The sequence below is a fragment of the Pygocentrus nattereri genome, chromosome 17, assembly GCF_015220715.1.
Source record: "Pygocentrus nattereri isolate fPygNat1 chromosome 17, fPygNat1.pri, whole genome shotgun sequence".
NCBI classification, from domain to species: Eukaryota; Metazoa; Chordata; class Actinopteri; order Characiformes; family Serrasalmidae; genus Pygocentrus; species Pygocentrus nattereri.
Window position 1 is genome coordinate 38,357,455 of NC_051227.1, and position 23,060 is coordinate 38,380,514.

The 23,060-nt window shown below is 41.8% G+C and overlaps 1 protein-coding gene across 1 annotated transcript in view; it reads left to right on the forward strand.

Annotated features, from left to right (window-relative positions):
• Positions 1-22,848, forward strand: part of LOC108435279 (POU class 2 homeobox associating factor 1) — a 28,253-nt gene extending 5,405 nt beyond the window's left edge. Inside the window, exons 2-5 of the mRNA XM_017711011.2 lie at positions 14,351-14,466; positions 21,755-21,797; positions 21,974-22,257; positions 22,346-22,848. Coding sequence (XP_017566500.1) covers positions 14,351-14,466; positions 21,755-21,797; positions 21,974-22,257; positions 22,346-22,669 — 767 coding nt within the window. The 3' untranslated portion in view covers positions 22,670-22,848. The remainder of the gene's footprint in view (positions 1-14,350; positions 14,467-21,754; positions 21,798-21,973; positions 22,258-22,345) is intronic.
• The last annotated feature ends 212 nt before the right edge of the window (positions 22,849-23,060 follow it).

The window sequence follows — 23,060 nt, forward strand, 5'->3', positions numbered from 1 at the left end:
CTGTCCTACGGAGAAAGCTCATTTCTGCCGCTTGTATTCACAATCTCATTCTTTCGGTCATTACCCCCAGCTCATGACCATAGGTGAGGGTCGGGATGTAGACCGACCGGTAAACAGAGAGCTTCGCCTTTTGGCTCAACTCCCTCTTCACCACTACAGTCCGGTACAGTGACCACATTACTGCTGCCGCCTGTCCCAGCCTGCGGCTGATCTCACCATCCATCTTCCCATCAATCGTGAACAAGACCCTGAGATACTTAAACTCCTCCACCTGGGGCAAGTCCTTTCCCCTTCCCCTGGGGCAAGTCCTTTCCCCTTCCCCTGGGGCAAGTCCTTTCCCCTTCCCCTGGGGCAAGTCCTTGTTCACAGTATTAGTTGTAAAATATGTTTCTTTCTTGAAATATTCTTGAAATGGTTCTTCATATTGATGGGGAATGTGTTGTATATGGTTCTGTATAGGGTTTTGTTATTGTTATGATGTCAAGCTTGTAACAACAGAACAACCCTTTTTTTTGCCATATAGAATTTCCAAAACTACCCTCTTAAAAAGTATTCTTCAAGGGTTCTTTAATTAAGAAAGTGGTTCTTTATAGAACCATGAAAACTCAAAGAACCCTTTGCATGATTAAAGGGTGCTTTGCGTCCTGAAAGGGATAGAGAATGTGCTGTAGATTGTTCTGCACAGAACCTTTTTGAAAAGGGTTCTATATAGCACCAAAAGGGTTCTTCTATTACCGCAAGCTTGACATTGTAACAATAGAAGAACTTTTAGTGCTTTTTTAGAAAGGTTCTCCATGCACAGCACATTTTATCATTAATCTGAAGACCACTTTCATCATGCAAAGAACTCTTTAATCATGCAAACAGTTCTCTGAGTGTTCATGGTTCTACATAGAATCATTTCTTTTACTAAAGAACCCTTGAAGAACCATCGTTTTTAAGAGTGTACAACACATTCTCCATCATGCTGAAGAACTACTTTGCTGTTCAAAGAACCATTTAAGCATAGAATTGTTCTACAGAGAACTCATGGTTCTGAATAGAACCATTGCCTCTTCTAAAGAAGCCTTGAAGAGCCGTGTTTATTAAGAATGCATACATGCCCTTGATGAAGTGCATCACTCGTGCGTTGAGGTGAGAAGTTGTGCAGTACAGAGTTGATGTTCTAAATGAACAGAGAGGAGGAACCTGCAGAGTGCCTTTATTTCTAACAGTGAAGGATCTGCAGACCATTTCTTCTGAAAGTGCTTAAGTGGGGTGCTCTGTAGGTTCCAAGAATAGGTTTGAAGCAAGTTACTTGGTCTGAAGGAGAAATAATAGCTCCAAATTTTTCTATCCCAGGATGAAGCAACCTCAATAAGGCTCGGCAAAAATGTTGATTTTAATGAGACGCTTGGCTCTGAGTGGAACGTTTAATCAGCTTTTTTGGCTGCTGTTGAGGAGGCCGTTATTAAATTCTTTATACTCAGGCTTCAAATGATGGAAAATAGCAGGAAAACATGCATGTTGTCTTTTAAATGATACAATAATTCATGCTCTGTATGAACTACAACCATTAGATCAGAGAAACCATGCCATGTATAAGAGCACGGGATCTCCAGAGCTTGGATTGGGAATTACTGTTGTAGTTCTGAAGGATCGTGTGAAGTCCTACAACATCCACTTGTGCTTTATTGAACAGGTTCTAGATGTATGGCAGACAAAGGAGGAGTCTAGAAACTGTACTGGTTTAACTACCACAATTCAAAACCTCAATTTTCCTCCAGGGCATTAAGGATTTACATAGCCCACATCTGAAAGACACTTAATGCAATAAAAAAATTGATTACATTAGACCACTCTGTAATATGGAGAGAAGGAGATAGACAGATGTTTCTCACCACACATAAACAGTAAGGAAATGAGTCCTAAGATATGGCAACATATTCTGGACTTCTTCTAACACAAATGCAAATGTGAAAATGTTAATTCGGTTGTGTATTTACGATTACATTTCCCAGGTGAGTGTACATTATTAAGGAGAGAATTCAAATGCAAATGCAAAATATGGATTTGCATTTCTGTATCATGGCTAGACAAGGTTAACAGGTGGTTTTGACATTTTAATTGACGTCTTAATAGTCTGACTCTGACATATTAAAAAAAAATGCATAACAAACACCCGTTTACAATCATTGCACTCCAGCTGTCAAAATGAAAATTTATGTGCAGCTGTTTGCAATTACATTTTCACAGTCGATAAGGCTTCCTGTTAATCAAGCGCTGTGGGCGGGACTTCTGGAGGTGTGTGACCAAGTGACGGAAAAGTCTAAACTTTGGCAGTTAGCATTTTAATGCTCGCTGACCAGGCTGAGGAGAGTTCTGTGGAAAGCGGTTCTTGACCGACTAAGAGAGCTTGTGGCTGAACAAGCACCAATGTTAGTGACATAGTGACTGGCTTTGGGCAGAGGCTTGCAGGACTTTAGGAGGACCTGTACAGCCAATGATGGATATTCCGATTATGCATATGCTGGGCCAATGTGGGTTCGCCCCGTGCATCCCAACCCTGCTCCTGGAGGAACACCGCCCTGCACGTTTTTATGGTTTTAACTGCTCTTAACACACCTGATTCAACTAATCAGAACTAGGTTTTCCTGAAGGATCTTAGCACAAAGTAGTAAAATGGTTTAAGTGGTAAATGGTAGTGCAAGCATTGCAGTGAACACTCTCCCTACCACTACTGCAACCGTTAAAATCATCACCAGGCCCAACTCGTTAACAACCGCTGCCTGTTTGCACCAAAATGTGCCGGGCCATGTTTGTCCGACCATCCTGCAAGCTTCCAGTCACATTGTCACTAACATTGCTGCTTGTGCATCCAGTCAAGAATCACTTTCACACAAAACAAGAAGACATCACTTTCCACAGAATTCTCCTTGGCCTGGTTGGCAAGTGTTAAAATCTCACTAGTAGTGGTTGCGAATGCTGCAGTACCGGCAAGATTTTTTTGTCACTTCCTTAAAAAAGCCCTTCCCCACATCCCACCCAGGGTTTGACTGACAGGAAACCTTGTTGACAGTGAATATGCAATTAGAAACAGGGCTGCAAACACAGTTTAATACTGGCAGAGCTGCAGCGCGACGATGACGAACTGCAGTTGCAAATAGGCAACTGTTAATATGTCCATTAAGAAATAGAAATATAACATCAACAGCACTTTGCTTCTCCAGATGAACTTTCGAGGCATTCTTCACAGAAGTACAGATACATGTTTTGCATTTTGCATTTGAGTTTGAATTATGCCTCTAAAATGGGAAATGCAATTGTAAATACATGATTGAATCAGAATTTTCAAATTTGCATCAGAACTTAGACAAAGTACAGAATATGCTGCCGTACTAAGGAGGCTCATGGAAAAATATAAGCTTAGATCAATTTTAACTCTAGATATTCCGCTGTCAATAAACATCAAAGAACATTTTCTCAGATTTGGTTTACTAACTTTATGATAGTCAGTTGAAATCATGCATTTGTCTGGTTTTAATCTTAAAAGGACAGATTGTTTCAGAGTTGTGAATGCTCCATTCTGGAGAAATTTACAAAGTCATAATTGCTTATAGTGGTTGTGATAGGAACCAAATGTCTGAAGTGTTTAATGCCTCTTTAAGCTCCCTCACAGAAAGTTATTACATGAAATATTTATGAAGCCAATGACTGATGCCTGAGACAATATCTTACGATAGTTTTGAGATAAACTTTGGACTGGCAAATATGTTTTAAACACATTTATGGCATTCATGCAGGGAGTTGTAGTCCCTCAAAGAACTCTTATTTTTTTCAGATGTCCACTAATCTCTTGGGAAAACTGAGCAAGTTTTCAGATTGACAAATATTACAGGATATTTAAAAATTTTACAGAGGTATCACGGGCATAGGTACAGTTTCTAGGCTATGAACAATCTAACAGGGTGAACCAATTTGCTACAACGCCACCCTGAGGGAGATCAGAGCTGCATCTCTAGTTAGTCAAGAATAGGCTGCAGCTCGCTGATAGTGAGTGATGATAAACAATGATGACATAACATTATAATTTTTTTTTTTTTTTTTTAATTTTGAGACATTCAGACAGTCCAAGAGTTCCATTAGGGAACCCCTGATCCCCCACGACCCGCTGTAATATGCACCTTGCCCCTATTACTGCTGTTGTTAAGAAATATGAGTAGCGGTTTCTCTGCAATTCACACCAAACCACCATGAATGAATGTGAATGTAATTCCCTTTAATGCACAGGAATGCTGAACTTTCCCTGTGGGAGGTGAAAGCAATGCCCAAGTTACTATCATTATCCAGGAGTGTGAAGAAAGATTTATACATTCTTGCTGTGTAGTCAGACATTTAACCACACTCTTAAAAATGAGAGTGCTTCTTGGCTTAGACGAGAGCTTCTAGGAAAAACCTTTAATGGTTTTAGTTTTAACTGGTTTAATTGGTGACTTTTTTTTTCATTACAGCGTTACTCCATAAAATTGCTTCAAAGAATCATTTTGCCACTTTTATTTTAAGAGAGTACATTAATCATAAAGAATTATAAAACACATGGTTTCAATCTGAGTCACATCGAGCCCAGAGACAATGAATGTGTTTACATGCCCTCAATAACTTGATTATTCAGATGGTAATGTAAAAAGCATACCCCAATTTCTTAGATCAGAGTCAGGTCTAGAAATCTGATTAGAGCTGGAGTTTAGCTCAGGACCAAACAGTGATTTCTCAGTGCATGTGTCCCCTTACTTAGATTTCTTTCAGATTTCTGTGTAAAAACAGACCACGTTACCGAAAATAAGCAAGCAGTGGTTTTTTTTTTAAGCATTTATTTTCATTTTAAAATTAATAACAAATAACATCAAAGGTGCAGGAGGGTTACATCGTACAGGAGAAAAGAAAAGAAAAGTAAAGAATTAAAATTAAATTAAATTGTACAATTGAGGCTGTTATCTTTTAAACATACAACGACACACAACAACAGGCATCTCACAAGTTGAACCAGGTCAGTCTTGTTCCTTTTTGAAAATAGGCAAACAGAGGACCCCATATTCTATAAAGATCACAGCTTCTCCAAATGCAATGTATTGATTAGCTCCTTTATCCATATTATTTCATATGTTGGTACTGACTCTTGTTTCCACAATTGTAGTATATCCATCCATCCATCCATCCATTTTCTAAGCCGCTTCTCCGTCAGGGTCGCAGGGGGGTGCTGGAGCCTATCCCAGCAGTCCCAGCGAAAGGCAGGATACACCCTGGACAGGTCGCCAGTCCATCGCAGGGCAGACAGACAGACACAGACAGTCACTCACACCTAGGGGCAATTTAGCACGTCCAACTGGCCTGACTGCATGTCTTTTGGACACGCAGACACAGGGAGAACATGCAAACTCCACACAGAGAGGACCCTGGTTGCCCTGCCGGGGAATCGAACCCAGGCCCTCCTCACTGTGAGGCGACAGCGCTACCCACCACCGTGCCAGCCCAAGTGTAGTATATATATATATATATATATATTTTTTTTTTTTTTTTTTTTTTTTTTTTTTTTTTTGTAATATCCATACTAAAAAGAATAGCCTGGCGTTCATGTTTCTCTACGGTTACCAAGTCATTAGTTGTTCCCAACACAGCCCAAAGTGGATTAGGTTTCCAGTCCTTTCCAAATGCTTTCGACAAGCAATTAAATATACTGCCCCAAAATACCTGTAGCTCGCCACATGTCCATAACAAATGTATCAGTGTACCTTCCATTGTATTACATTTGTTACATAAGGGGGAAATATATGGGGGAAAAAATAATATTTTTTTCATTATGTCTTACATTTATTGAGCAATTATGTATATTCTGCAGACAGAACTGCCACACATCATTTTCTATTTCCATTCCCAACTCATTTTCCCACAGATGCTTAATAGACTCTGTACTAGTGTTGATATGTCTTAATAATATTCGAATAAAATTTGGAGACAGAGCAAGCAGAGTTTAACACACTTTTGGAGCAAAGCTGAAACCAACTATGTGCTTGACAAAATGAAAGATTTAAATATTCTTCATTTTTAGGTAAAGTGGTGCGATGTATTAAAAAAAGTGTCTTGGCGTTCGTTTCCCCGTTATCTGATTACTTGAGTGCGTGTAAATGCGTTGATCTGATTACTGACAAAATCTGATTTTCTATATCATTCTCTACTATACAAACAGGGACAGAGTGGAAATCGGGGCAGCAGTGCCCACCCCAGCCACCTGTAGCACCGGCGCTAGTTTTGCTTCCGATAGAAATGATATGCATTTATTTGATCGTGAGTATAAGGAGGCAAATGTTGACCCACTGAGATTCCTTACTAGGGTGGGAAAGAGTGAGTTTTACTACTGCAGGAAACAGCGTTCCACAAACAATGACTCACAGAGTGATTGCAATTTAAATCACTACGAAGAACTGCTTTTTCATTAAACACAAATACTGATTATGAACGGATGCCTGTGAGCGAATGTGCCTGCTAATGTTTCGTGTAGGGACTGAAGAAAGAGTGGAAAGTCCTTTTCATTAATGCTTCTACATTTTTTATCTTTCAGAGAAAGGTGTTCTCATCTACTCTCGAGTCTCAGATATCACAAAGCCGCTACCCCGCCTTGAGTACACACAGCGAACTCTTGCCAAGTTACACTAGAATTCCTTATCAGGAGTTTCTGATGGCTGTTGTTTGTCTGGCTCGGTAACTAAGATTTCATTATATCCAGTAAAAGGGCTTATTAAGAATTTCTTCGCTAGAATCCGATACTAACATTGGGCCTCGTTCACCAACTGCTCTTAAAAAGACATTTCTGCTTGAAAACCCACTTATGCAGTTTTGCAAAGATGCCGATGTTTTCTAATTTTGGATTCGTTTGTAGGTAAGAACGGACACTCTGGAGCACAAAGTTCTGAACAATTCTGTGGTTTAAAAACATTTCTCAAGAACACAGTTAAGAAAAAACAGGTTCACTGAGATCCAGAACAGTCTAATATGTGTTTCCAGCACAATATGGTTCAGTAAGGCTTTCGGAGATAAGCCAAGACCAGAGTTTTACACTTGAGAAAACCTATGAAACCGTGATTAAAACCAGAGCTTGCTAACAAACACTGGAAGTCAATAGTCACAGAAACCCGTTTTCATAAATACACGCCCAAAACTTCTCTTATCCTGCTCAAACTGTGTGCAGGTCTTAATTCCATTAGTTCAGACAGGTCAGTGTGGTTTAGTACACAGTGGGACTTATTATGAACTGTCCATCCATCCATCGGCATCCGCTTATTCGAGCCTGGCTAGCGGGGACAGCAGCCTAAGCAAAGAGGCCCAGGCCTCCCTCTCCACCGCCACCTCCTCCAGCTCTTCTGGAGGGATTCCGAGGCATTCCCAAGACGGTCAAGAGATATAATCCCTCCAACGTGTCCTGGGTCTTCCCCAGGGTCTCCTCCCCGTTGGACATGTCTGGAATACTTCCCTAGGGAAGCATCTAGAGGCCATCCTTACCAGATGCCCGAACCACCTCAACTGGCTTCTCTGAACGTGGATATTATTATGAACTATAAAAATAATTATAAAAATTCTCTGTTTAACTAAAAGTAGGGCAGCCATTTAGGAAAACTGGGACCATTTTTTCCTGAGCACAGCTTGGTATCATTCCGCACAAGTTGGCCAAAGACAGAGCTCAGGGAATTCACAACACAGACGCACTGTAGGGTAATGTAGATAGAGAAGCTGAGCAATACAATACAATACAATACAATACAATACAATACAATTATAAATTTGAAAACCACATTTTCTGAATAAATGAGCCTAAACTCTCTATGTTTGAACCTGAATACACTCATAAAGAATTGCAACAGTTGGATGCTTAAACCACCAGACACCCACTAAGCCGACATATGAGCAAAATAAGGATGAAGAAAAATGAACCAGCCATTTGATATGCGACTTCTAAATGTTTTACAGGTTTTAGATGTCTTTTAGGATTTTATACAGTGCCAAAAAGCATTCTTCTATTGTTATAAGCTTGAAATGGTAACAAATGAACCCTTTTTGGTACTATATTTAACCCTTTTTAACAAGGTTCTGCATAGAACCATATGCAGCACGTTCTCCATCAATCTGAAGAACCATTTCATTGCATGATCAAAGGCTTGTTGGTATCATGAAATGTTTTTTCATGTTAATGGAGAATGTGTTGTATATAGTTCTACATGGAACCTTTTTCTGTACAAAAGAACCTGTGAAGAACCAACGTTTTTTAAGAGAGTAAGCAAGCCTTAGATATTACTGTGCTGAAGTAACATGCCCCTGAACTCACCAAGCCTCACCAGAGTTTAAAGGTGTGATTGTACCGGAAAGCAGGACATTGTGCAGATGATAACGTAGCTTCAGTTTTACCTTAAATGTGTCAATAAGTTATACAGCTTTTCAACATGATTTGAAGCAAATACATGAAGATTTGGAAACTATGGACTAAAGACTTTCAATGTTTGTTAGTGCCATTAGCTTAGCAGGTTCAGTTGTGAATTAAAGAAGGAAACTTTGGACAGCAAACATGTCTTGGCTGATCGACTGCTTTTGGGGTAGATGCACAATCATGGCAGTTAGATGTTTCGCTGAGCTGTTCCTTTAAATAACCATACTGTAACATCGACACCGACAGTATGGTTATTTAAAGGAACAGCTCAGCGAAACATCTAATTACCATGATCAACAGTCTAATCTAGGTCTGGGAAACCAGCCTTAAGGATCCATCAGTGGGTCTTCTCTTCCAATCTCTCATAACTGCATGGGGCAGTCGTGGGTTGGAGGTTAGGGAACCAGCCTCGTGGCCGGAAGGTCGCCGGTTCGATCCCCAGAGCCGACAGCACATGACTGAGGTGTCCTTGAGCAAGACACCTAACCCCCAACTGCTCCCCGGGCGCTGTGGATTGGGCTGCCCACCGCTCCGGGCAAGTGTGCTCACTGCACCCCTAGCGTGTGTGTGCTCACTAGTGTGTATGTGGTGTTTCACTTCACGGATGGGTTAAATGCAGGGGTGGAATTTCCCTGTTGTGGGACTAATAAGGGTCTATTAATCTTAGTTTGATATTAGCTAGTGAATGTTTTCCAGAAATGACTATAAACAGAGAACTATGTCTCTCTGAGCTTGCCAAAAGGTGCTGCAGCGGATAGGGCTGTGGCCTCACAGCAAGAAGAACCTGTGGTTGATTCCCTGACCGGGCGACCAGTGACCTTTCTGTGTGGAGTATACACTTTCTCCCCAAGTCTGTGTAAGTTTCCTCCCACAGTCCAAAGACCTGCAGTCAGGCCAACTGGATATGCCAAATGCTTCTACATTTTTTTCAGAGAAAGGTGGTCACATCTGCTCTCGAGTCTCAGATATCACAAAGCCGCTACCCCGCCTTGAGTACACACAGCGAACTCTTGCCAAGTTACATTAGAATTCCTTATCAGGAGTTGCTGATGCCTGTTGTTTGTCTGGCTCAGTAACTAAGATTTCATAACATCCAGTAAAAGGGCTTATTAAGAATTCCTTGGCCAAAATATGATAGTAACATTGGGCCTCATTCATCAACATTTCTGACATTTCTGTTGAAATCCCACTTATGTAGTTTTGTAGATACTTTCTGATTAATTTATAGATGCTTTCTATTTTTGGGGTTCGTTCAGAATCTACACACACTCAAGAGCACAAAGACTCAAACTGTTCTGCGCTTTAAGAACACATCATGAATCTGACGCAGGCTTTTTCTTAGGACCTTTCCCAAGAACACATTTAAGAAAAACTCAGGACGTTATTGGTGAATAAGGTTTACTGAGATCCAGAACAGTCTAGTATGCGTCACCAGCACACTACGGTGAAGCTTCCTCGGATGAGCCGAGGTCAGAGTTTTACACTTGAGGAAACCTATGCAACTGTGTCTACACTTTAAAAGTAGGGTTTCTGCAGATTGAAGGGATAGTTTGGCAAAAAAAAAAAACAAACAGAAAAAAATTACATGATTTTTCACTTGCTCCAAAGGCAGCCAATCAGTCCAAACATGCTTAGGGTCCAAATTTTGCTTCTGTAGTTTAGAACTGGAGCTGCTATGTGTGCCATTATAAATTTCACAACCACAAATGAGCCCAAGTTGTGCATGTTTCAACCTGAATATACACACAAAGAAATCAGTTTAATGCCTAAACCACCAATGGCCTCCCAGCCGACCAGTGAGCAAAATAAAGATGAAAAATTAAACAGCATGCGTTAAACGATATGCAACTTCTAAATGTCTTACAGATTATAATCATCTTATAGTGTTCCATACAGCACCAAAAAGGGTTCTTCTACTATTACAAGCCTGGCATCATAAGAGAGGAACCTGTTTGAAAAAGGTTCTTTATGGCACTTTGAGTATTCATGGTTCTATACATAAGTTTTTTTAACAAAAGAACCTGTGAAGAACCTTCTTTCTAAGTGTGTACAGTAAGCAAGCCTTAGGTATTACTGTGCTATATATATATATATATATATATATATATATACCTGCATAGTTTTACAACACGCCCCTGCATTCGAGTCTCACCAGAGTTTGAAGGTGTAATTATACTGGAAAGCAGGACATTATGCAGATGAACTTCCAATTTTAGCTTAAATGTGTAAATAAGGTATACAGCTTTTCAACGTAATTTGAAGCAAATATGCAGACTGCTTCTACAGACATTAGTGAAAGAATGGGTCACTCTCAGGAGCTCAGTGAATTCCAGCGTGGTACCATGATCGGACGCCACCTGTGCAACAAGTCCAGTCGTGAAATTTCCTCACTACTAAATATTCCACAGTCAACTGTCAGTGGGATTATAACAAAGTGGAAGCGATTGGGAACGACAGCAGCTCAGCCACGAAGTGGTTGGCCACGTAAAATGACAGAGCGGTCAGCGGATGCTGAGGGGCATAGTGCGCAGAGGTCACCAACTTTCTGCAGAGTCAATCACTACAGACCTCCAAACTTCATGTGGCCTTCAGAATAGCTCAAGAACAGCGTAGAGAGCTTCATGGAATGGGTTTCCATGGCCGAGCAGCTGCATCCAAGCCTTACATCACCAAGCGCAATGCAAAGCGTGGAATGCAGTGGTGTAAAGCGCCGCCACTGGACTCTAGAGCAGTGGAGACGTGTTCTCTGGAGTGACCAATCACGCTTTTCCGTCTGGAAATCCGATGGATGAGTCTGGGTTTGGCGGTTGCCAGGAGACGGTACTTGTCTGACTGCATTGTGCCGAGTGTAAAGTTTGGTGGAGGGGGGATCATGGTGCGGGGTTGTTTTTCAGGAGTTGGGCTCGGCCCCTTAGTTCCAGTGAAAGGAGCTCTTAAAGCTTCAGCACCAAGAGATTTTGGACAATTTCATGCTCCCAACTTTGTGGGAACAGTTTGGGGACGGCCCCTTCCTGTTCCAACATGACTGCGCACCAGTGCAGAAAGCAGGTCCATAAAGACGTGGATGAGCCAGTTTGGCATGGAAGAACTTGACTGGCCTTCACAGAGTCCTGCCCTCAACACAATAGAACACCTTTGGGATGAATTAGTAGTGGAGACTGTGAGCCAGGCCTTCTCGTCCAACGTCAGTGTCTGACCTCAAAATGTGCTTCTGGAAAAATGGTCAAAAATTGCCTTCCACCCAATGACTGCTGGGAGAGGCTCCAGCTCCCTCTGCAACCCAGAAGGATAAGTATTTATTACCATAAAGGCAGTTATAATTAATGAAGCATGTTAAAAGCACTCCAGACCCTTGAACCTCCAATGATTCTACAACACACACATTACACACATTTTAACAATTACAGTTTGCTGTCAAAGCAGATGATATCAGTGAAATGTTGATCCTCTGTGTTTGATCCTCTGTTTGATCCTCTGTGTCTCATTCTATAACTGATAGCTTTCTTTCAGAATCCAGTTGCTTCTTGATCCCATTTAGAAGCAACATATGTGGACCTTTCTAATACTTAACTCCTTAAAAAATAGGCTTATTAAATACTAAGTCTTATTATTCAGTAACTACAGCTTCAGTGCAAACTGGTTGAGCTGTTCTTAGGCTATAAAAGAGTGTAATACATTCTGGGCCCATTGGTGGGCTCAAACAGTAAACATGTGCCTTCCTCCAGGCACAAATCACAAGGGGTCACTGAGGACATATACAAGACTCCTGCAGGTGTAACTGGCCGTATGTCTGACTGTCCACGTATGATCGGATCACTCCTCCTGACTGACTTACCTGACTTACCTACAACATTTCTGATAAACAGAGCAATTAAACTGAAACAAGTGATGTTGACCGGAGGTGGAAATCGGCGACCTGAATCCTAAAATCTGCCAGAGTTTAAGCTAAACAACATTTTGGAAAATATCAGTGTGGGGATGTTTACTGCACTGATGTTCTGATTGTTTAAAAGAATTATTTGCAATGCTGTGAAAAAGTATAAAACATTCCTTATGTTTTTGCTAATTTGTCACATATAAAAGTCTCAGATCATCTAACTAATGTTAATAGAAGATAAAGACAACATGAGTAAACACAAAGTGCAGCTTTTAGATGATCATTCCATCAACTGAAGATCAAGATTTAGTCAAAACATATCTCACCCGTACCCTGAGGGAGAAGTGGCTTAGAAAATGTGTGTGTGTGTATATATCACCTGTGTGAAAAAGTAATTACCCCCAACCCCCCAACCCCCCAATGTGAAGGAATTTTGGCCCACTCTTCTTTGCAGACTTGTTTTAATTCAGCTGCATTGGGGGGTTTTCAAGTATGAACTACCCATGTAAGGTTTTGCCACAGCGTCTCAATGGGATTCAAGCCAGGACTTTAAAAAAAGCCTTAATTTTATGTCTTGAAACATTCAGAGGTGGACTTGCTTGTGTGGTTCAGATCATTGTCTTGCTGCAAACCCCAACTGCACTTGAGCTTCAGGCCATGAACTGATGGATGGACAACCATCAGTTGTGACAAGTAATCCAGGTCCTGGGCGTGCCTCGTAACATTGAACCCAATAGTAAACTTTGAGTTTTTCATTATTTAAGGTTTTTTACGTTTTTTAAGCTTTTCCATTCTTACATTTTTTACATTCTTGTTAAACCTCTGTCTTTTCTGGAATTCTGTGAAGCTGCTTTGTGACAAGATCCGTTGTAAAAAGCGCTACACAAATAAATTTGATTAGATTTGATTTGATTTCAACTCAATTTGGTTTACTAAGGGGGCACTAACTTTTTCACATGGGGCCAGGTAGGGCAGAACAGCATGTTTTCTCAAATAAATGATCGTCATTTAAAAACAGCATTCTATGTTTACCTGGGTTATGTTTGTCTAATATAATGTTCAAGTGTGACAGACATGCAGACATAGAAGAAATCGGGAAGGGGCAAATACTTTTTCACAGCACTGTGCATAAATATTGACTTAGCAAGACTGCATTTCAGTGGAATTTTACAGGGAACTCCAGCATAATTCCCAAAGCAGCCAGCTGAAGGGGAGGATGTGATCATGCCTGTCGGCACGGCAGAGCAGTGTAAATGCTCCGTCAAAAATGAAAGCCTTAATTACTGTTTAACTAATGGTGACAGTTTTGGTGGCCTGGCAGGTGTTAGGAGCGGCATTTTCTCTAGCTTTTAATTGCTTTTCTGAAACCTCTGATTATTTTACTTATTTTTCCTTTGACTTTCTCCTTCCTTATGTAAGTGGATTATCTTGTGTATAATCTCCTCATAAATATCTGCACTTAACAGTCATTTCGCCTGTAAATGAAATACATGAAGGGTGGTCTTTGACTTTTGTGCAGTATTGCACATGCAAGGTGTTATAAGGCAAAATAGTTTTGAAAGAGATGCATGTTTTCCAGATTTTCCAGTTTTACCCTGTATAAAATCAAAGAAGACATGTTTAGGTTCAGTGGTTGTTTTGTGCAGTAAATAAAATGGCTTTATTTGCATTGTAGATATGTCAACCACTGGTTTCGATCACCACCAGCATAAAAAAGTGACTCTTATGAATGATGCGTACATTTTGAAAACTTGGTGGAATTCCCCTATTTAATCAGATCAAGTCATGTTAGGGTGAATAAGCCTGTAGATTGAGTAATAAGCAAGCAATAGTAATAGCATAACATGCAGGGTACTGCACACCATGTTCAGACACAGCATGAATAGTGGTGGAGTGGCTGCTGTTGGCTCTTGTGGAGCTGAAAAATCTCCTGAAATACCTTCCTCTCTGACGTTTGTTTGATTTGGTGTAGGCCTACACAGTCATGCTTCTCGTGCTCTTTTCTGTGTGTTTGTCCGCAGCACTGTCTGAGCAGCCGGCATCTAAACCATACCAGGGTGTCAGAGTCAAAGACCCTGTAAAAGAGCTACTGCGCAGGAAGAGAGGAAATACAGCCAAAGCAGCGCCCCCAACTGCGGTGAGAAGACAGCCCCACACACACGTACGGTATTGCGCAAGTTATTCATATTTCAGGAGATACGACTGAGGAGATTAGATAGAAAGTAATTCACTATCAGAAAGAAGTCAAAGGGACTGAGAAAATGGGACCCCTAATAACCATGTAACCATGAGAGAAGCACCCCTTGGTGGTCTCCAGGCTAATACTGGGGTGAGCCGGTGGGCCGGTGAAGCCACTTTGTCATAAGAGTCAGTGAAAAAATACCTGAATGCTATTAATACAAGCCCTATTAATACAGTCATTGTCCACTCGCAAGTGACTAATGCTGATCACCATCAGTTAAGCTCCACTCTTGCTTCAGATATGAAAATGTTTCTCCATCCTTCCACTGTGAGAAGACAACGCAACGCTATCCGTCTGAAAGGATGACTAACTGTGAAGACACCCTTACTGAGCAAAGGAAACAAAAAAAGAACATTTGCAAAGCAAACAAAGAAGCTGCTGATGTTCTCAAGCAGTGGACTGACCACCTCAGAGGCCAGACCTCAGCATCACTGAATGTGTCTGGCATTACTTGGTTTGTGAGAAGCAGAAAATGTAACCAATTCCTAAGACTGAACTTTGGAGATGTGGTAAAGCATCCCTGCAAGACTCCCGAAAAGGATGGAAGCTGCAATAAAGACACCAAATGCTGATTTAATTGTTGAGGCTTCTGTGCGATTTTCTGTTAAACACACTGGTTTGGACACCTCTGACTAAACGATGTGTTCTGTTGATTTTCTTCATGAAAACAAGTGAACACATCCTTTGCAGAGTTTACTGGACAATTACTGTTTATTTACTGAATTTAACATCGTACTTAATGGCCGGTTTGACAGGAAATAAAGAAACTGGGGTCTCTGACTTATACAGTATATATATATATATATATATATATATATATATGCTTACATGCATACACACTCACCATTCACACACACACACACACACACACACACACACAGTTTTCGTTATGCCTTCCAGCCCTTTCCTCTACTGTTCTACTGCTGCAAGCCCCTACTTGTTTTAATGTCTTATCAGATTGCCTGCTCTTGTACCATCAATGAAAGTAAAGCCAAAAAGCATTTAAAGATGTGAAAGAGGATGGGCCTGCGTCAGATAATCCAGGGATTACAACATGTTGAAGGGACGAAGAAAAAATGTTTGTCCAGTGTCAGATTGACTGCATTGTTATGAAGCCTTTAAGAAGTGGCGTGGACAAAGGACCATTTTTATTCATGTTTGCTCACTCTGGGATATGCGCTGTTTGAGTCCCGGCTGGACACTGGATCCGATTGGATCAGAGGAAGGCAGCCAAAAAAACAGCCAAACTCCAAGGGGATTTTGTCCTTATATAATCCAGGTGTTTTTCCGTGACAGTTAAACCATTCCCCCATGTTGCTGCAGGGCATCTGGCCCATGCAAATCACTCGGCGGCCTTGCCAAGGAGCTTGCCTATCAACCTCATTATTATACCTGACAACACGTGAAAACACAGACACAGCCCAATCTAGTGCTTAACGCTGATGCCAGCCATATCAGGTTTGTATAAAAAGCCAGAGTCGAATGCTCCTTGTCTTCACTGCCAGCATGAACTTACTTCCAGCCTTCTTGGACATTGGACTTCAGCATTATCTTCTGTTTCTCAAAAACAGGAGGTCTGTACCTCTGCCAAACGTAATTAGCACACTTTTACCAGTAAAAAGGATTAGATCCAGTGCTTTTAAAGTAACAAAACTCCTTTGGACATGGCACGGAAAATTAGGCAATCGCCCTGGGAAGGCGATGGCAGGTTCAGGACTGTTTAGCTTGCCACTGCCCTCAAAGTGTTTACAGATTGCAAAATAGCATGCAAGATAAAATAGTTCCAATCAGTGAGCAACTTTGCTGCGAAGAAAGACGCTGTGTGAAAGAATGTGCACTCTGCGGTGAAGTAGTTACACTGTAAATAGTCTATATTTACACATAACTTTTGCATCACATGATGAATGTTTTCACACCGTCACCATCTAAAACCTCAGTATTACTTCACTGACATACTGATCGAACATGACACGTGTATTTTTTACTTTGATCCACGTTCTGATGTTCTTTTCTGGATGAAATAAGGAATAAATGTAATGCATTCAGAGAGGACTTCACAGTCTTTATAGGTTTCCACACCTTCAACGGTCAATTCTTGATTTTCTAAGTGAAAATGAGTAAATATGGCATTTTCTGCACATTTCAGTCCACAATAGCAATTTGTTTGCTGGGTTTAACATATTGGAAAAAAATGCAAACAGACACACACAAAATGTATTTATTTGGGTTTATTTTTGAGTTTTTATGGGTTTATTTGTAACTTAAATAAACAAATAAGTAAAGAAATAAATAAGCAAATAAACACTAATTGTGTGTTAAAATGTGTGTGTTTCCTGTAGAGGATGTGTTACTTACTTTCACTTAAAAAATTTACAAAATGTCATTTTAACATGATTGTTCATTTACACTGATATTTCCAAAATTCCCAAAGACACTGCTTCCTAAATAAATGTCTGCTTAGGGACGTTTATGGGACACTCAATGGGTGTTATTTTTTAAAGTTTTAAGTTTCTGCAAAATTCAATAGTTAAGATGTAAACAGGGACTTTCAATGTGATCTGATATGAAATGCACGATCCTAGAGAAACTTACAGAATGAAGATTTTTCATGATGGTGATAGGAACCAGACATCCTAAAATAACCTTCTATGAGGTGGCTTTATGGAACTTTATTGCAAAAATGGTTATGAATATGTTACCTGATGTCTTAGACATTGTTTTACAAAAGCTTTCAAATATTAGATTTTAGCCTAATTTCCAGTGGCATGGCGTGTAGCTGCAGCGGCCACTTCGGGAACAACAAAACAGTGATTTTTTCGCTTTTTTTGTTTTGCTATACGTTTTATAACCCGACTCTAAAGAACCATGACTGTTACAACTAACACCATCAACTTCCATCGCCAAAGCCTACTACAGCTCCAGGCAGACTGCAGGAAGAGCTGTGCAAACTAAGCCTGCTTCAATCCCTTGAGCTAGGCTAATGGCTAACTCCAAACGACCAGCCGTTCCATCGCTTCTTCTTCCAAACATTTGTTCCTTGGAGAATAAACTGGACTACCTCTGGATCCAGCGGGCTACCCAGCGTGAGTTCGGAGACTGCTGTGTTTTAATTTTTTACGGAGACGTGGATGAGGAGCTCCACTCTGGACTTAGCCGTTCAGCTCGACGGCCCGTTGTGCTTCTGGACGGACAGAGACGTTGAGCTGTGTGGTCAGACTCGAAGTGGGGAACTGTGTATTTACATCAAAACTGAATGGTGTAAAAACGCGGCACTATAGTCTCTAGTCACTTTTTGGAGTTTGCGATTATCAGAGCTTTTACCAGACCTTTTTATTTGCCTGGAGAGCTAACTACGCCGTACATAGTAGCAGTGTATGTAGCTCTCAGTGCTAATGCTAACGCTGTACTGAAGGAGCTGTTCAGCCCTATCAGCAATCTCCAAAACACACACCCAGGAGTGTTAGGAATCAGTGACTGGCTACATCAGCAAGTACATTGATGATGTTACTGTCTCCAAACTCATCACTATGCACCCCAACCAGAAGGCATGGATGACTGCAGAGGTGCGCATGCTGCTGAGAACCCACGACAAGTCAGGGGATAAGGCAAGCCTCAGGATAGCAAGAGGCAAGCTTTCCCGGGCCATCAGAGAGGCAAAGCGCACCTACTCAAAGAAAATCGATGAACATTTTCAAGACACTACAGACACACGGTGCATGTGGCAGGGCATCCAGGCCATCACTACAACTACAAGACACCTCCACCTACTTGCGACGTTGATGCCTCCCTTCCAGATGTGCTAAACAACTTCTACGCTTAGTTTGAAGCACAGAACAGTGTGACATCGAGGAAAACCACACCTCATCCAAATGAACAGGTACTGTGCTTACTGGGCAAATGCTCAGAGACTGTGCTGAACAGCTGGCTGATGTTCTCACAGACATATTCAACATCTCTCTGAGCACTGCAGTCATTCCACGTGCTTCAAGTCCACCATCATCATCCCTGTGCCAAAGAAGTCTCCAGTGTCCTGCCACAATGACTACTGTCCTGTTGCACTCACTCCCATCATCATGAAGTGCTTCAAGAGGCTTGTCATGAGGTACATCAAAGACTGGCTACCTCCTTCACTGGACCTCAACAGATGACGCCATCTCCACCACACTCCACCTGGCTCTCTCCCACCTGGACAATAAAGACACCTATGTCAGACTGCAGTTCATAGACTTCAGTTCAGCGTTCAACATCATCATTCCTCAGCAGCTCATTGGAAAACTGAGCCTGCTGGGCCTGAACGCCTCCCTTTGTAACTGGGTCCTGGATTTCCTGACTGAGAGACCTCAATTAGTAAGGATAGGTAATAACATCTTCAGAACCACCACACTGAGCACTGTTCACTCTACTGATTCATGACTGTAATGCAAAGTACAGCTCTAACCACATCATCAAGTTTGCTGATGACATGACTGTGGTGGGTCTGATCAGCAAGAATGATGAATCAGCACACAGAGAGGAGGTGCAGAGACTAACAGGCTGGTGCGGGACCAACAACCAGAGAACCTCACTTGTTCCCTGAACACCAACTCCATAGCCAAGAGAGCCCAGCAGCGCCTCTACTTCCTGTGGAGACTGAAAAAGGCTCATCTCCCCCCTCCCATCCTCACCATTTTCTACAGGGGGGCTCTTTAGAGCATCCTGAGCAGCTGCATCATCGTCTGGTTTGGAAATTGCACCGCCTCTGCCAGCAAGTATAGTGAAGACAGCTGAGAAGATCATCAGGGTCTCTCTCTCTTCCATCATGGACATCTACACCATACGCTGCATCCAAAAAGCCACCAGCATTATGAACGACCTCATCCATGTCACTGCCAGATTCTGCAACAGCTTTGCTTTGCAAGCAAATCAGGTTTTTGAACTCACAGTGACTGAACTGAAAGGCCCCCTCACACACACATTCTACACTCACACACACTCCTCTTTTGATGTGCTTTGACACTATCTGGAACCTGCTGCTAATACAGTGTTTATACTTTGTTTACTCAAGCACCGTGTATATCTTACTTCAAGAACTACTGTGCTCACGTTATCTGACTGCATAAACTCAGATCACAGCATGTTTGCACCTTATTCCACAACCCTACATCATGCTTAGAAATAAGTGCTGTGTCTGCATTGCACTGTCCTGCCTGTTTATTGTGTCTAACATCTGTTTTATTTATCATATTTATTGTATTGTTTCTAGTTCATTTCTTTTGCACACTTACGTCTGCACATTGCACTGCTTATTCTGTTTCACGTTGCTCCATATTGTCCCTTGGAGGAACATAATTTCACTCCACTGTGTACTTGTACATAGGTGGAATAACAAAATAAGCCTCTTGACTTGATTTGACTGACTTGAACAGTGAATGCTTGGACCCCGATGATTGCCACTTGTTATGTCATTTTTAGACGGTCACTCAGCTTTCAGTAGTTACGACAGTCTGCATAACTACATAATCTACAGGCTTCTAAAGATACTATTTGTGAATAGACATCGCTGACGTGCTGCTGGGGAAGGAGAGTCTTCTACAGAATCCTTTTTGTTGACACCAGGGATCAAATTAAAGTCATTTGAGATTTACGCTTGAATGGCAGCAATCAAAACAGTGAATTGCCAGCAAGTTTGCATATGAATCAGTAGTGTGCTTAGAGGTGGTGAGTGACAACAGGGGGGCACTTAAGAGGCCAGTCCGTTTTTGTACTGGGTATGCTATGGCCCCACCCCTTGATCTGTCCCTGGCCTAAAATGTGATTTTTAAAATCCAGCCATGGTGGAGAGGCACACGCAAGGTGTTGCAGACTCCAAAATAAAGGTACCAGAGGGTTCTATTAAGTAAAATATAATTGTTTTCAGTATTTAGTTTGTTCGCTTTTTGCCTTTTGTTCCAGTTTATTTACAGCAGAAATCTGCAAGGATCTTTTTCTCTGAAGTTGAGTCTATAAGTTAGTTGCACTCTGGGATGGATGGTCCATTGTTCTAAACACTAGTAGCTTTTGTTTGCTTTGCAGTTTTCCTTTTTTAAATGACAGCGTTTTGACACCTTGACACCTGACACTCTTAAACTGTCGCTCTTTTCACTGGGGTGGTACCCCCAAGGGTACATCTCAGTGCCTTTAGTCAGGGAACATGCTCTATATTGCCAAAAGTATGAGCCAGTTTGGTGTGGAAGAACTTGACTGGCCTGCACAGAGTCCTGACCTCAACCCCATAGAACACCTTTGGGATGAATTAGAGTGGAGACTGTGAGCCAGGCCTTCTCGTCCAACATCAGTGTCTGACCTCACAAATGCGCTTCTGGAAGAACGGTCAGAAATTCCCATAAACACTCCTAAACCTTGTGGAAAGCCTTCCCAGAAGAATTGAAACTGTTATAGCTGCAAAGGGCGGGCCGACAACATATTAAACCCTATGGATTAAGAATGGGATGTCACTCAAGTTCATATGCGTGTGAAGCCAGACGACCGAATACTTTTGGAAATATTGTGTAACCGTACCATAATAATAAGTTGTATTGACTCCACACACCCCGTCTCATCTCCAGGCTTTTTATTTTACTGTTCTGTTTTAAAACATTCTGTTATGAAAGGGTACAAATATATACTTTTCACCTGGAAAAACTAAGTTAAAGCATACAAGTGGACCTCAAAACCACTGTTGGACCTTTGGGGGAACATTTACATTGTTTGTACCTGTACATACACAGTGCAAGTTTTGGAAACTCTCTTTTGGCTTTCCTCTTTCATAAGCAAGTGGGTTATCTTATATCTAATCTCCTCAGAAACGTCTCCTGAGAAATGAATAACTTGCATTTAATGGCTGTTTTGACAGTAAATAATAAGTGCATAAATAAATTAATATAAATGAATGGTGGTCTCTGACTATTACACTGTACTCTACATGTATGATACTTTTGTTAAGGTTTCAGTGACCATGAATTATGTAGGTTTGCCTAAAACCAGAAATATTGGTTTGCACGCTAAACCTCATCAAAAGTCCAGTTAGTTCCAGCACGTCTCCTGAGACCCCTGGTGGAAAGCTATCCCATAGTCTAGTTCTGTAATTGCTTTTCTTGTGAATGTTCAGAATGGACCAGACATGCACAAGGTTACTTGATTTTATTGACATACGTCTTCTTAACAGGTCGTGGTTCCCAACAACTCCTTGTCATCGTACACACATGTTGGTGAGTAATTGTTCATGTAAATGGACCACTGTTTAAAACAAAAGAGGTTCACTAAACAAGCTTTCAGTGGATGGCTCTTTAAATGAATTGTGTGTTGAAGTTCAAAGAACCTCCACATTATGTAAACATTATGTGTATATGTAGCACATTTCTCATGGTATGATTCACCCCTGAAGGGCCTTCTGGACTCCTGGGGACCAACCAGAGTGTCCAGAATGAGTCGACTGTGGACGTTGGAGCCTTGTGCCCAGGCTGGGTCACCCAGCCCAGCAGCTCGGCTGCTTTCCAGCCGCTCAGCCACTGGGCTCCTCCGGAGTATCTCCACCATGACCCAGGCATCGCAACGCTCCCCTCCCTCACCACTGACATGTATGTCCAGCCCATGTGTCCCAGCTACACAGTGGTGGGCCCATCCTCCATGCTGACTCTGACGCACACACCTCTGTTCACCAACCTCGGGGTAAGTCACCTGAAGGTGAATAACAATACCTGACAAGTCTAAACTCTTTATCTCCACCTCCATCTCTTTTGCCCAATGTCTGTTTCAGACCATAGGGCCCTCCAGCTCAGCCCTGCCTCAGGTGGATGTTCCTGACAGCTCGCTGGCATACATTCCATGGGCCCAGCCCTTGTCCACACTCCCTGGATCTGTCATGCAGCGGCCCCCCTGCCCACAACCTATTGCCACGCCCCAGTTCCTGCCTGTGTCACTGCCCCCTGTGTCCACACCCATGTCGGAACCAGAACCCCAGCAGGTGGAGCCCCCTCCGGCCTCAGAGGGCACTCTAGCTTTGGAAAAGCTTCTGGAAGAGGAGGAGGAACAAAAGGAGTCCTATGCATGCAGTCCTTCTCTGTTTACGCAAGACATTTAGGATACTTATGTCTAAAGTCTCTTAAACTCTGTGCTTATTAACTTCAGGTTTATTATCCAGCATCTAATATGAACTATTTAGTAACTAATGTGTATTATATGTTTTATATGATTTTGATTTAACTTGATTTAAATGTATACATCATTTCCACCTAAATAAAGCATATTGTGGCATCAGCATAGAGTGAGCAACGGGAGTCATTGCGCTTTAAAGTTGAAGAGACGGCAAGGGAGAACCGAACTGAACCAAGAACCAACTGAAATGGCTGAGATCGCAGGCAGGTCACTTCTAGCCATGTTTTGGGGCAGTCGTGGGCTGGAGGTTAGGGATCTGGCCCTGTGAGCGGAAGGTTGCCGGTTCGATCCCCAGCGCCGACAGTCCATGACTGAGG